At 47.1% G+C, this 15,644-nt stretch overlaps 1 protein-coding gene across 3 annotated transcripts in view; it reads right to left on the bottom strand.

The window, feature by feature from the left end:
• Positions 1-6,249: 6,249 nt before the first annotated feature.
• Positions 6,250-15,644, bottom strand: part of SHISA6 (shisa family member 6) — a gene marked incomplete at its 3' end in the record, with an annotated part of 240,860 nt that continues 231,465 nt past the window's right edge. For 2 of the 3 annotated variants that reach the window (XM_080393203.1, XM_080393205.1), the window contains 2 exons: positions 13,940-14,092; positions 6,250-6,800 (listed from right to left, as the gene is read on the bottom strand). In XM_080393203.1, the coding sequence (XP_080249329.1) occupies positions 6,250-6,800; positions 13,940-14,092 (704 nt within the window). The remainder of the gene's footprint in view (positions 6,801-13,939; positions 14,093-15,644) is intronic. The other variant, XM_080393204.1, reaches the window with a different exon arrangement.

Here is a 15,644-nt window from a genome sequence, read left to right as displayed (position 1 = left end):
TATGAAAATGGAAATACAGGATTTGACACTTCCTCCACAAAAACCAAGAGAAAAACCTTCCACGTTTCCCAACTAGACATAGTAGTAACAGCCCCAGGCTCAGAGCTGGTAGACACGAAAATGCAGTTTCACCCTCTGTGGTAGCAGTCGGGGCTGGTGAGTGAGGAACACGCTCTGGCTTCTTGGCACTTCTCACATCTTGGAAGAATGACAGGGAAACTCCCATGTGTGCGGTATTGCCAACATCAAAAGCAAAGCCTCTGTTGAAGCCTCCAGCCCTATGGGACATTTCACAAGTTCCGACTTTGCAATACAAGGCTTTCTAGATGGAGAATGAATCATAGTTTACAAATGCAAAATTAAAGAAGGGCAACTTTAAAATAAAATCTTACAGGCTGGCATGACAAAATTTTACAGCAAATAGTAATGTCTCACTTTTCTCCCCCTGCTATATTCTGGCATGATGGTGGAATGCAGTTAATAAATGCGTAAAAATAATGACTCTTCCAGACCTTGTAGCATTCATTTTAATAGACGCTATTTAACTACACACAGAAATATAGATATCTACCTTTCCAACGCTGGTTACAAAGATTGGGAAGGCTGCCAAGAAAATGGCCTTTTTTCCCCCCAATAGATATCAAAAAAGAAACAATTTATATGTTGAAATTGCCTTTATTTTTTAATCCATAAATATTTGTTACTGACAAAAGTGGAAAAATCCTTAAGACTCTAAATTTTACTAAACTGATAATAGTTTTGTTTACAGTACATACAGAATGTGCTTTTACAGGTAAGTATAACAACAAGAATAATACAGAGAAAAACAGTCAAATACTGCTCATCTTGAAGCTTATTTAATGGTTAACCAAGAGTCTGTGCAAAGTTACAGATACAAATGTACTTCCTCTTCAGTACTACTGTATAATAAACATGGAATCCATAAACTGGGCTAAAGCACAAAAATATCCACTTAAACCCTCTTAGGAAATATTGTCCCCCAAACTAAAAATATTACAGTAAAAGTGTCTTTCTCAGAGCCAAGAAATTCTTGCTACAAAAACGTCTAACGTGTTTGCAGACAGAAGGTCGGGAGCCGTTAGGAAGCACACGGGCAGGGTGATGGGGACACGTCTTCCTGCAGCGGAGGCGGTGGGGATGGAGCATCCCGGGCATCATGCGGTCACGGCAGAGACACGGGACGCCGCTTTGCTCGCTACTGAGAGGAGAGATCTCTTTCAGATATATGATGATGTGCTCCAACGGGATCGTCCAGCTGTCCCCTTGCCCCTGGGCTGCCAGCGGGTGAAGCATGGGTTGGTTTTCCCAGCTGGGCTTTGGGCTCAGTGCGGGCACCTCCGTGAGAGCCATGAACCACCCGAGGGGCTGGGAACGACACCTACCACCCACTTACAGACGTACAGCACAGAGGTGGCTGCTCTCTAACCAGCAGCCCCAATGCAGGCTTATTGCTAACAACACTTTTTATGAAAAGATTTAAGCCCCTTTCTCACTTATTTCCCCCACTGACTTCTCTCTCGTCTGAAATATACTTGACCGCGAAACCTGCATGTCAAATAGATTTCAGCAGAGTCCCTCCTTCCAGATCAGCACTGAATCTGAAACAAAACTGAGACAAGCTATTTCTCTATCACATGAACGGAAGATGGCAAATTGATCACAAATTAGAACACTCACTTCAAATACAACTAAAGTTACCCTCTTTCATGAAGTTGTGGTGGAAGAAGATGAAGACATCTTCCCAGCTACCAGGAACTACCCATCTCTTACAAAACCTTGATGCCAGGCTCTCGCAGATTCCTGGTGGGAATGCTTCTGATAGACACAAGAACAGAAACACGCATGCAGGAAGCCCAGGTTCATGGGAGCAGCTCTGCAGCCAGCCAGGCTGGCAGAACAGCAAACAGAAATGAAACCTAGGTCAGGAAAGGAGGGCTTACTCACTGGTAACTGTCCGTTTCTTCCCACCCACCCCCATCCCCCAGTAACAGATCATTATTTATAAAAGGAACATTAAAACATTGAAAAATATTTCGTTTTTCCTTAAAACACAATTCACCGGCATGAGAAGACTTTTATGACAAAATTTCCATTCCATGTGGTGCTCTCTGTGGTTCATTAAAAACAGGTTTCCACATTTCAAAGAGTGATTTAATATCGTTTGGAAGCTTAAATTGGTACTGGGTCAGTTGGAACTTAATGACTGCATTTTGCACTATGTATGTATATGTATGTGTTCGTGTGTATATACATATACATACATGTCTCTGTATCAATGAGAGAGTTGTATAAAATCCAGTGCAGCTCACTGTTATGTGTTTCTGCTTGGGGAATGCAAATAATTATCAGTTTGTAGGAAATAATATAAACTTTTCTCTTCCCCCTCCCCCAGTCCCTGCACATGCACTCTGGGAACTGGGTGCTCCACAGATGTGTGTTCCCACCTGTGGGTTGGAGATAGACAGATCAATTCTTCAGAGTATATTAGATTAATCAAGGCAGATTAAATTTTACTATACAGAGGAATTTGACTGCTTCCTGCTTTTCTCCTGAATGCAGAACGCTATGGTGACTCAGCCAAGAGGAGAAGAAAGCAGAAAGGTCAAAGAGCAGGTGACAGCGTCCCTTAGAGCTGCTGCCTGCTCGGGACCCTGGCCAGAAGGAGAGCAAGGAAAATCTGGGCAGCTGCATCCCCCCACCCCAGCACTCTCATTCTGGACAGACACCGGATTGCAACACATCAGACGTGATGTGGCAGGACAATGGTGACAATATTAATGAAAATGCTTTGCTGTTCTACAGTGTCTGTGGTGAGAGGGTCTCAAAGCACTTCATAGACATTATGGGATGAACCCTCATAATGCCTCTGCGGAACAGGAAAGTGTTACCATCATCATCACGTGTTGACCACGGGGAACCAAGTGCTGGGGACCAGGCTGTGGATCATGACACCTAGTCCTGGACCAAGTGTCCTTTCAGTGACAAACTCTCAGAATGAAGAATAAGGGAGAAAATGATGTAAGAACACCTGTGTGTGCTGAAATGGCTACCAGCCTGTTGCAGCACACAAAGCAAGCCATGGGAGCACATGGTGCCCAGGAACAAAACGTGGTCACCCAGGGCACGGTGTTTCCAAAGAAATTTGCTGAAAATTTTCTGTGGTGGTGGCAGTCCTGAAGAGATTTGACCTAGAAAGGCGTTTGGATGGTTCTTGTTGGACACATCCACTTGAAACTGTTGAGTGGGTGTAAAAGACGAGGAAATGGGGCTAAGATTTCTTTGGAGGATTATTGCCCAGGTAGGACAAGTTAGCAGAGGGCCTGTGATACATGTCAGTCAGAATAAGAGAAGGCTCTGAGGTCAAATGGCCTGGAGCACAGCACAGCATCTGCACAGGTTACTTGAGTGAAAAAATTCCATATTTGTATCTGGTCCAGCAGCTTCTTAGTTCACGAATGGAACATTTAGGTGAAGACTAGAGCTTGAGACATATAGCTATGGAAATGGAAAGAGAGCAGTGTTCACCTACCCGTGGCCTCACTTGGTCACCTCTGCTCCTCCAGCTCTGCCACCTCAATTCCTGGAGACTCTAGGGTGGACCCTCCTCTCCCACAGTGTTCACATCTCCCTGCTTGCAGAGGGGAAGATCCTGGCTTTGCTTGGGCCAAGAGAGAATGGAAGAGCCTCAGAACCTCAGCAGGGACTGCCTCCCCATCAGCCATGTGCGTTCCTCTTCTCTTCACAAGAGTCACAAGCTCCGGTCTGTGGGAAGGTCAGCAAGGACAATATCTTCACAGGGCATGCCTTCTGTGAAGGAATCTCCAGTGACTGAGCCGAGGAGCTTGGAGGTAGTCAGGGGAGAGAAGTGTCCATCAAGGGAAGGGGTCAGGAGATGAGGTGTGAGCCTTTCCTCTCTTGTCCCTCTCGTGCCATGAACTGTCACCTTGATCCATAGACAATTCAGGTTGTTGCCTAGAATGGTTTTGCCCAAGGCTGCGTGGTAGTGATCATCTGAACCGTGGAGACTCTTATTTATTCCTTCCCAGCTCAGTTTCCATCAAACAAAGCCCTGGTGCTTCTCACAGATGGAGTCCTTTCCCAACACAGCCTCCATCAGGCAGGGCAGAAGCAAGCTCATGAACTAGGACCAGCAGCCCCAGGACAGCCTGGGAAGGAGAAAGGCTGCATGGCTATCCCACCGAGGTCTACCTCTAAATCCCACCAGGGGAAGATGGCATGCTCCTCCTGCCTACCCTGCACCAGCAAAACCCGGTGCTGCATTGTGAGCCTCCACACAAGTCTCAGGCTCACAACAACCTGCAATCGTATGCTACAGGACTGACGTGTTGACCTGGGAACATCATTAAGGCCAGGAGGTGGGAGGTATTTAAGGAGAGGGAGAAGGACAGAGATAATTTAAATGAAGTTTAGTGAAGAGATGGCTCTTCACTGGGAAAAGATTCAGCGTGGGAATGTAGGACGCGATATGAGCAGTACTGCATGGGAATGTGTTTACAGCCTGAAGTCGGTTGTCGTTTCACCCAGAGGAGATCACACATGCTGTTTGCTTGGCAGCATGGGGGTGTGCATGTGGTGGGGCTTGGAGTGCACACCACGGACGGTGTCCAGCACTGACAGTTACAGCACCAGGTCTGGCTGGCCTTCAGAAACCTCTGAGACCCTTTCCTGGCCACAGAAGTATGTCCTAGTGTGAGTTAGTTCTACAGAATTTGGTAGGAACACAAATACAAGGGGGGAAAAAATAAAACTGAAACAAAACCAAAGCCAACAAAAACCAAAGCCAAGCCCAATCTGGCTAGAAAGCCAAAGATAAAACCCTCACAAATTCTGGACCCACGAGTCTACCTTTTAAAGATTTTACAAATATACAGTATCTAATTAGCATTATATCAGATATACAACATGCCCATTTATTATAATTATGCTGATATATAATTTATATGCATGAAATGTAACTGTCTTCATGGTTAGGATTGGTACTCAGTGGAATTTGAATTTGGAAGGTTTTCTTGGGGGGCTATTACATGGAGAGAAAAATCATGGAAAATTACTGACCTGCTTTTTGGTAGAGAGAGACACCCTCAGCTTTGTGCTTCTGCTAAGGGCTACAAAAAGATTTGCTACGTATGGAGTTCTAGGTCGTAACTGAGAGGAGAAGGTATGTTCAGAAACGGGGGAACTGGTCTGCGATTCTGTGAACTGGGCCAGTGGAGAATGCTGTCAGCAAAAAAAAAACTTCTGGGGAGCAAATCCAGGCTTGGTGAAATGTGGGGTAACCTTGCCTTGCAGGGGTCTCGGTGGAGCCAGGACCTCCCCCCGCACAGGTCAGCAGTGGAAGCTGAACGAATTCTGGTGCTTTAGGTTCAGCAGTGGCGAGAAGCTGGAGGAAGAGAAGCCCCAATCCTCCTTCCTATTTACATGTTGGAGACATCGATATACTAGAATGAGTGGAGAAAAGGGTCTAACAAGCATTTCAGCATATTTGTGCTTATTGAACACATCAACCCCACTACTTCCTACACTGAGAGAGCAGGCGATTTGTAGGCACTAGTATGTTTTTATATTATGAGTATATTTAATATAAACTAAAACCTTATTTCTCAGCCAGGCTATTCTTGTCCCTAGATCTGTCAGTCCCCTAGGAAGGTCTGCCCTTGAGTTCACTGCAAGGGTTACAAAGAACAGATGTATGGTGCTGGCTGATACTGAGCGGTCCAGAGGTGGTCCCCAGCAGCCAGAAGCTTACCTACTTGCTACAGAAAGGCCAAAGATGAAGGCTGGCATGAGGACTGAGAACGGGGCCCCTTCCCCCAAGGATGAGGTGCTGCATGTTGTCCTCCCTGTCATGGGCTGCATGAGACTGCTTCTACTTGTAGCAACTGAAAAGTCCTAAGTTCGTAAAAACAATGAGATGATGCAGGTGAGCCCTTGGAAGGAGCCATCTATTACTATGGCTTTCTTTGACAGAAACTGATGCACGTCAGGAAATTTCCTCTATTATCCCTCCCTATCATCTGTTTGCTTGCTCAGGTTCTTCTTATGTCACCGATGAAGGGGTGGCTTTAAAAACAAGGTGGATGGGACTGTCAGAGAAGTCTTTTCAGACACTGAGTTATTAGAGGTTATCTTGGCCTATAAGGCCACTGCAGTATGGGGTGCTGTGGCCACCCCAGTCCTTAATGAGTATCTACAATGCACGAGGTCATATCAAACAGTCACCTCTGTTTTGCTCGCTGTGCGGTAGTGGTGGTGGTGTCCTGGGATATAATGCAGTTGTTCTACCGTGTTGTGCCGCCGGGAGGCAAATGCTTGGCGCTTGGCAGAGGTTGGGTTCATACCTAAAGTATTGTACAAGTTATTTGAGGCACTAGGATGGGAGTGCATTTTTGTCATCCTGTAGCGATCCAAGACGGGTGTTGATACAAAGACGTCTGTGTGTGACAATGCCCGTGACATAGACTGCTCGGGGTACCCTGACCGCTCCGGGGAGAGCAGGGGGTCTTGGGAGTGGAGGCGCTCTGCAGACAAAAGCTGCTCGTCTGAGAGGATCCGTTCATAGGACATGCTAAACTCCTCGGGCATGATCCTCTCAGGAGACAGCACTCTGTCCTGGGACATGGCCCTGATGGGGCGGCGAGGTCTGTCCCTGTGGTTGGTCTGTTGAGACATCTTGATGACGTTGATAGGGAGCGTGCCCCGGGCTGCCAGGTCAGGCAGGTGTCTCCTCCTCATGTAGTATTCATCAGCCTCTTTGTCAGCTGTGGGAAAGGAAAGGGAACGGTTAGAAATGTCAGAGCGTTGTCCCACGGGGTGAGAAGGGGCTGTGTACAGACACAGCCTTGGAGCAGCCTCCTGGTGAGACCCGAGGGACCACCTGCCAGCGGTGGGACCTGGGCATGGACACCCATGTCAGGGTGCTGCCTGTTGGGGAGACACCAGCCCTGTGTGGGTTGTGTCCCCGTGGGCTGATGGCAGACAGGGAGAGGTATAATCGCATGCAGGCGGGTGTAAGTGCCCGTGCAATGCATCACACCTTCTTGCACCATGACACAACAGGCCCCGTGTGCTGCCAAGTCCAGACGGTGGCATACACATGATTAACACGAACGGTGAGTTATGGAGCAATTATCAAATCTGACCTTCATGATACACTTATAAAGAAAGCACAGGGAAGGTGAGCTGAGGCAGACAAGTTCCCCATGTGAGGAAACTCATTCCTCGTTTCTGGCCTCAGATGTGGATGTGCTATGGAATCATGAGTTACCTCATCACATTTTTTATTATTATTTTTTTTAATATATGTAAATGTGATCACAAACCAGGTTTGGTAGGCATGGGATGCTCTTTCTGAGATACTGGATCATCTGCCTAAAGTTTCTTTTTTTTCAGACGCCTTGGTTGATATAATAGACTTTGTCCCATGGAATGTTTCTTGGTAAGTTTGCTGCTTCTGTGTCTTAATTGATCTCTTTGTTGCTCAGAAACTCAGCACAAACACGCATGCATGCGCTCCTCTTGGCTTTCAGAAAAATGCTTCAGGCTCAGAGAGGTTGTTGGCTACTGCAGCTGTATCCTGACACAACACTTTAATCCTACAGCAGCTGGAATCACCTGGTTCAACCAACATGTAATTTGAAGAAACAACTTCTCAATTATTTCAGATTTTTTTCAAAAAAACCCAGCAACAGAAACACAAAAGCTTTCTGGTAAACCCATTTGATATTCATGGGCCTTAAACTGGGGTACTGAGGTTACCTACCTGGAAGGAGCATGAGCAGTCCTTGGGCTTCAAGCCCAATGCAGTTTGTGAACTGTCTTGATGTGCCTGTGGCTGCAGAGGTGTAAAGTGTGGAACACCAGTCCCTCACCCTGGTTACCCAGCGCTCTCCTGGACTGGCATGCTTGCTGCTGATGGGATTTGCTCTCCAGAGTATGTATTGTAGGAATGAGTCTTTTTTTTTGCAATCAAAAACTTCTTGGAAGAATATCTCATTACAGATGTCAGACAACAGCTCCCCTGGCCTCAAACTCCTGTGTCTTTAAAATCACCTTCTAGGAAGCCTGAGAAGGACTGGGGAAATTCCGTATGGCTACAGCAATTCTAGACGTTTTTATTCTATAATGTGGCCATAGACAGACTTGCACACACTTAGTGTGCACAGGCTTGATAATGATGCTTGAAGCTGGGTGCAGAATAGAGGCTAAGCAATTAGTACTCTGGCACTTGGCCTCTGTTCTGGATGAGAGAAGTTGCACTGGATTTGCCCAAGTGACTCTAAATAGATGTAATTAAAGCAGAGAATGTCCCAAATGGAGATGTGCTTGGATGCTCACACCTGGCTGTGGTAATTGCCAGCTACAGCTAAACCAGCTTATGCAAGGTTTACGGTGGTCAGAGCCTGCTAGTGAGCCAGCAGAATCGGCTGATTAAAAGTGGTTGGAATTTGTTCCTTGCTAATTTAGATAAAAAATGCAGCATGGTATACACTTTAAAAAGTTTTGCCAATGAGGAGCATTTAAAAAGATCCTTTCCTTCCCTCTTCCAACCCTGTAAACAGTGTAGCAGTCTGCATGGCCGCTTGCTGGCAGTGGCTAAACCATCCAGGGAACTGATTTCATTTCAAAGGTGCTTCTAGGCTCGTACAGGCTGTCTCCTCCCGTGGTGCTGAGAGACACACGTCGATGCTGGCACGGCTATCCTGGGAACATTGCAGGTGTAGACAAACTTCACATCTCCATCTCAAAGGAATCAAAGCTGAAACAGCGTTTTCCCGTGAACAACAAGCTGGTTTAAGCAGGCACCAGACAGACATTTAACAGGCTGTTGCCTCTGAAAGGTGGTGGCAGCTCGTCGGTGTCGCTGAGCCAGTCATGGAGAACGTAGCTTGAAGAGAGGCCGAGCATGCTGTATCGCACGCGTGCCTTCATGCCCGGGGCGAAGCTCAGCACAGCTCTGTAAACAAAGCAATTCTGCACCCAGGGAAAGCAGTGCAACAAATACAGCTCCAGGCTTTTGAGACTGGAGGCACCAGGTGCTTCACCCACTGCGTGGTGGGGGAAACCGTGGACGCCAGGTTGCATAGTTTGCTGGAATCAAAATGTCTCCAGGACTTGAAACCATCCGGTCTGATTCATCCCATCCGCATTGCACCACCAAGTTCACTGGGGTAGTGAGGCTCTGCTACTGCTACCCCTCATCTTCTTGTTGATGCTCATGCGATAACTGACATCTGTAATTTTAGCCACAATAAAACTACAAATATGCTTCTCCCTGATGGATGTGCTTAAAAATTCCAAAATGTGTCCTAAGTGGATTCACAAAGGCCAGGAATGATGAGCAGACAGAAGGAAATCACTGATGTATTGATTGACAGAAATTTCTCTTTTTTTAAATCAGTCTCATACTTCTGGGGCTTCACTTTTTTTTTTCAAACATTTGGAAGTGGGATTACTAGAAATCACATTTTCTGCACAATTTCTGGGCTTTTTAGTTGTGGGGTTTTTTTCTGCCCCTTCTTTCTTTCTTTGGCAGTTTCTAGAATATTGACCAGGACTGGTCTCACCAGACTTTGGGAGTGTTTGTCTGACCTGGCTTTGGGATAAACTGATTTGCCCTCAGACAGCTTTTCCACCCCACCCCCTCCCATTTGGAGGGAGACCCCCAAATGGGTGCTCCTACCCACACATCCCACCTCAACATGTCTAAGATGCCAGAGCAGAAAGGCAGAGCACAGCTTCCCTGGCACTGTCATTAGAGAAACAAGGTGCTTTTGTGGCACTCTGGGAAGAGAATGTGGAAAAGCCAAGGATACTTTTTCTTCCCCTGGTTATATGTTAACATGGTTAAAATATGTATACATGTATGTGTGTAAAGCTATCATAGTAATTCCTTTGCTTTTCTTAAGGGTAATTTCTTTGCTTTTCTTTCTCTGCAGTTCCAGTGTGTTTCTTCTTTGGGCTTGTCTCTTCTGTTTTAATTGGCTTTAACATTTTAAAGCTGCCTAGTCATTTGTGATGATTCTTTAGCCAATACCAAGTGGTTTAATATGCCTGAAAATATTAGCTTCCTTCCTGACTGACCTTTCTAACTTAGCTGGAAACAGCAATTCCCTGGAGTGCTGGGCAGGACAGAATGAATACAGCTGCTGTTGCTCCGCCGTGCGTTCCCAGACCCACCCACCCACCACAGCTTTTCCCACACGCCAGCCTGGCACAGGGCTTCCCACGGCGGTGGTACCCTGACCCTTGGACCCCTCAGAGACCCTCCTGCCCCTGCACAGGCAGCAGCCCTGGGTGGGTTTCCTGGTGGTTGTGCCGTGAAGTTAGAGCTGGGGAGGCAAACAGCCAGGGAAGGTGGAAGCTCACTGCTCTCATGGGAACGGCTTCTGGGCTGGCTTCTGTGCAGCCAGCAACCTGTTTCCTGCTGCTCCAGAAAGGTCTGGCTCATCTTCAAGCCCTTGCTCTGGAAGGAGAAGCAGCTGTGGAGCTGTTTTCTCAGTCAAATGCCTGCAGAGGTGAGTGCCTGCCCTGCAAACCCAGCGGTGAGGAGCTCCCCTCTCCAAGCTGGGCACCCCCCCAGGGACTCGCAGGTGCTGGCAGCAGGTAGAGCTCATCTCATCCTTGTCGCACCCATCACTTAGCTGAGTATCCCAAAGTGAGACATACTTCATTAAGCTCTAGGCATCAAAAATTAGGCTTTCTATCCAGCAAAGAGCTAGGTAGCTTACCAGAGCAACCCTGGTGTCAGTGAGGAACTGGCACCTTCAGAGGGTCCGTATGGAGACGCCCACCCTTTGCTGGCTATAGGGATGCCTGCACCTACAGACAGAACAGCTGCCTGACAGCTGGGTGGCTAAAGAAGGGTGAGGTGAGTCTGGCCATACCCTAGCTGAGCTCTGCCTCCGCATCTCTGGCAAGGAGGTACCAAATATTATTTCTTCCTGGCTATCCCTTGATTATTCAATTTAGATGTTTTGGGGCAGAAACTGTCTTTCACTACCAGTCCCTGCTAACGGCAGGAAAATGAAGTGACCTTTAGCTGTCTGCCAAGCCTGAAGAAACCCAGACAAATAGCTGGAACAGTTTAAAAAAGTATCTAATGCCTTTTGTTTTACTAAGAAGTAAATATATTTGTTAACGAGCTCTTCACAGCATTCATTTTTTTAATCACGGCAGGGAAACAAGCAATTTTAAGCATGAAAAATAAACCCCCAATAATCCATTCGCAAACCCCAGTGTTTAGGTATTACTTCTTCTGGATCGTGCGTTGCCTTTAGCTCCTTCATATGGAATAGGACAATGATGTTGCTGGCATTTGACAAGGGAAGGTCTAGGAGCTGGGTGCCTGTTTTCCTTTGGCTCTGGAGAAGACCATCTATAAGTGATTCTGTGATTCTAGAGGTGCTGAGTATATGCAAGCCCAGTGGGAGCGTGGAGAGCTTAGCACTTTTGGAGCTGAAACTGCTTATTTAGTTAGTCAGACACAGAGTGTGAGGCAGTTGGTTTGACATTTGTCAGGTGCTTTGCAAGAGTGTGCAGGAATTTCCTTCAGGGTTGATGCTGCTGGAAAGAAGTGGGTGAAGGAACCCCACTCCAGCTGATGGCCAAAGACTGACTTGAATGTTCTTAGATTCGTGTTGGCTGTCAGGTATCCTCTGCATGGGGACAGGGATGTTAACTGTCAGGGAAAGCTCAAGAGAGGGACACTGACCATGCCCAGCACATTCTTGAGAACGTTTAATCTTGGTACCTTAACAGAAGCTTTTTTTTTTTTTTTATTTTAGACACATACCTAGGAAATGCAGTGGCAGAGTTCAGTACATAATCCCTTCTGCTGTGATCTACTGAGGGACAGGCTGGACAGGCAGGGGACTGTCCTTTCTCCAGCTGCTGAGCAAAATTTTCTGCACCCAATGGGTCAGACTGCTAAGACATCACTTAGTAAGGTACTGCTCGGTGCACAGATAGCATCGCCTGGTGTGAGTGAATTTATACTCGGTGTGAGTCGGTTAAGCATTGCAGCAGTAGGTAAAGGACAGCATTCAAATCTGACATACATTTCCAGATGTTGGCTGTGGTGGAAGGGGTGGGAATTTCAGTTAGCCATTTGTGGGTTTTTTCCCTGTTTCAGTGAGATACATCAATATCTTTAACTTGGAGCTCAAGGAGATTTCACTGAGCATCTGCACACAGTAAGTAAAGCAATGAATGTACCACGGACTGGAAGAGGCCCTGACCATCCCCTGCCCAACAAAACAGCCGTTGCTGGTATCCCTGGTGGGCACTTCTCTAACCTGTTCTCAGTGAAGCCAGGACAGAGGCCTCCCAAACCTGGCATAGGACATATGTGCCCCAGGTAACCCCAGGCACTGCAAATCAGTTTCACATGGAACAGCAGGTTTTGGGGTGACCCAGAGGGTACATTTCTTGTTCTGAGAAATTTTCATTTCAATTGAGAAATGAAAATAAATCATCACCTCAAAATGGGGACATTTTAAAGCAGTAATATTACAATGCCATGATTTCAAAGGTTTTCCAATATCAGATAGTATCATTAGAGCTGCTCAAGAACATGAACAGTTCATCACTGGGATGCAGCAAGGGGAGAAAGCTTATGGCTGGGAGTGTGAGGTACAAATATTACCAGGGAACAAAGCTCATGGCAGAAGTAGAGTTGTGTACATGGCACACTGAGGTGGGAAGAAGTCAGGCTCCTAGCACAAAATACCTCATCTCAGTTCTCTGACACAGTTAAGTACATGCTTACTTTTAAGCACAATAAATGTATTTGCCTTAATGTTATATATGTACATAAGTCCCACGTTGAAATGCCAAAGAGTGGGCTGAGGTTTTCATGTGCTGCATTTCCATTCCATTTTGTCTACTGAAAAATCTACAGAGATGTCTTATTGATAGTCCAAGGGCTTCCCTGCCACTTAATTTTGTATGTCTCGCTTAGCTGGCTAAATTGGGAATGCAGGTTTTATACAGACTAGGGAAGTAGGATCTGCTCCTCATCCTCACCTCCCTTCAATGAAGCTATTGCAAGTATAAACACCTACGTTATTTCTCTAAATTACGCAGTGTGAATACATGGCTGCATCCAGAAAATGCTCATGGAAGCATACACACTACAAACCTAGTGTCAGTCTGGAGAGAGCATTTGCCCACACAAATATCACTTATTTCTTAATCCTACAAAGCTGGCGAGTTTGCCACCAGCAAAGGTGATGGGCTGAAGCATCACAGGAAAGCTGGCAGAACAATGCAACACAAAAATATCAAGAAAGGACAGATACCAACTAGTGTGAACAGGGTAGTGAGCAACATGCTGAAGGACCAGAGATGCACCATGGACCAGTGTACAGCACAGGTCAGGACCAGACTCAGACCCCACAGAACGGCAGGTCACAGCACTGCTCAAGGCAGGCAGACGTGCTTCTACCAAAACAGATGCTCCCAACCATTTCAGCAGCTTTCTGTTCACCTGGGTTTGTCACCTGGTTCCAGCTACCACAGGAGATGGTGAAGGTATCTGCCCTGGGTGCTCTGAGGTGAGCTCAGCTGATCTGAGGCAGCCAGCTTGGCTCATGTGGACTCCAGCAGAAAGAAAAAGGATTCTCAGGTGACTCAGGAGCAGATACAAGGCAGAGCAGTGGGAGGCAGCACGGCAGGGAGGTCAGTAAGCAAATAGCCACATGTGCTCTCACAGTAATGAAGTGACTCTTTCTCTGTACTCTTCCTCAATGGGAAGCAACAGCCAAAAGAATCATTACTGGAGACACCAACTTGGGCAGTAAAATGACAGAAAAATAAGACGGTTATTGCTTTAACATTGTGCCCACTGCAGCTTATGAGCAAATGAGATACAAAGGAAATGAAATGAGCTGACACCTACTTAGTCTCTTCAGAGAAGAATATTTACTTGGGTTTGTCTTGACGGCAGATTCATACGATGGTGGGAGGTGAGAGAGGTTCTGGAAGGACCGGGAGAAGGACAGGTCATAGGGTTCGGTAGCAGAAGTAAGGATGTTGTTCATTCGTGGCTTGTCTGAAAAAAAACCCAACAAACAGAACAGAGAAAGGCATGTCTTACAGTGTGCACCAAGCTCAGCTGAGAGGCAAGCCCTCCCCCGAGCTCCAGCCGGGAGGAGAGCTGTGTCCACGTCAGCCTCAGCGACAGGCTGAGGACATAATTCAAACTGGCACCAGCAGATCAGTGAGAAATGGATCCTGTGGCATTGTTTCCTTGTCCACAGCGATGACGGAGAAAAGCAAACTGCTGCCTCGAAAGTGCCTGGACCAGCCAGCTCTCCTCACAGCGGGACGGTGGGGCTGGTGGGCTGTTAGTGCCCTCACTTACCAGGGGGGCTGTGCCACAGCTCTGGGACCACCCCACGGCAGCCTGCATGACTTGGGCAGCATCACCTCCCCTTACCCCAGCGAGATGTGCTTTCCCCACCCCCATAACATACGGGGTTTTTTAACCAGGGCTGATAATCACATTGCTCTCACATCATGCCAGATTTCTGTTTAATGCTCTCAACCTGGAGGCTCCTGGCAAAGCCAGCCCACGGCCTCAGGGGTTTTGGTGGGCTCTAGAGATGTTTGTGCTTCCCCTGCACACAGAAAAGTGTGAAGGGGAGCTGTGGGGGCATATCTGGGGACGGTCAGAAGACAAGGCAAGGTTTGGAGAGGTTCATGAGTCAGGAAAGGAGGTGCCATCCCTGAGGGGCAGAGGATGCCCTTCTACTTATTTTCCTTTTGTTGGTCACTGGGGGAGTCCCCAGCCAGTGTCAGAACACCCACTGACAGGTTGGCAATGCTGGGGGTGCTGTCAGTGAAGATTAACGTTGAGCCTGGATGTTAAAATCCAGGTCCAGACGATCTGCAGAGCTTTGAAATCTTGGTCCTTTGCTCCAGGCTGGATGGAAAACAGACTTTCATCAGCTCAGCCAAGGGACAAGGACTGGTTGAATTGCATTTATAACTCCCAGATGTTCAGATATTAAAATAGGCAGATACAGGAGTATTAAAAGGAGCAGAAGCATCAGTTATTAGAAGCAAAGCTAGAACAGACTACAGTGAGCTCTGTGAGAGCTTGCAGCAGTGATGGGATTGCATTAGCTGAATCAAAAGGCCAAGGAGGTGCCCACTTCAAGTATGGTCTGAAAATGAAATCATTCGTACCCTCAGCACATGTTGCATTGCTTTTCATGAGCTTCCTCACAACAAAACTCCCTACAGAACAAATCCCAACAGTGCACTCTTTCCCACCTAAGTCCAGGGTATGACCATGAGTGGAGGAGCACTTTCCCCTCTCCTTGAGCACCAGTCTGGCACCAGCATGGGATACCCCAACCTGTGCAACCCCCCACTGCTGCCAGTGCAGCAAAGTCAGGGGGAAGGAAACTGCTCTGTCAGGAACAGGGGCTTTGCGTGTCCCAGCAAGCACCTGTGTGCTGTCCTCGGGGCTCAATAGCTGACAGCCAATGTCAGCCGCCCCACAACAGCCCAGCTCTCTGCCAAAGCATCATTTTGTTCCCAGTTCTGAGAAATTATAAGGCACTTTCTTACAGAATTTAGCAATGGTGAAAATTTCC

This window comes from Falco punctatus (assembly GCF_963210335.1).
Source record: "Falco punctatus genome assembly, chromosome: 1".
Taxonomy (NCBI): domain Eukaryota; kingdom Metazoa; phylum Chordata; class Aves; order Falconiformes; family Falconidae; genus Falco; species Falco punctatus.
Note: the sequence above shows the minus strand (reverse complement) of the source record. Positions and strands in the feature narration are given on the sequence as shown.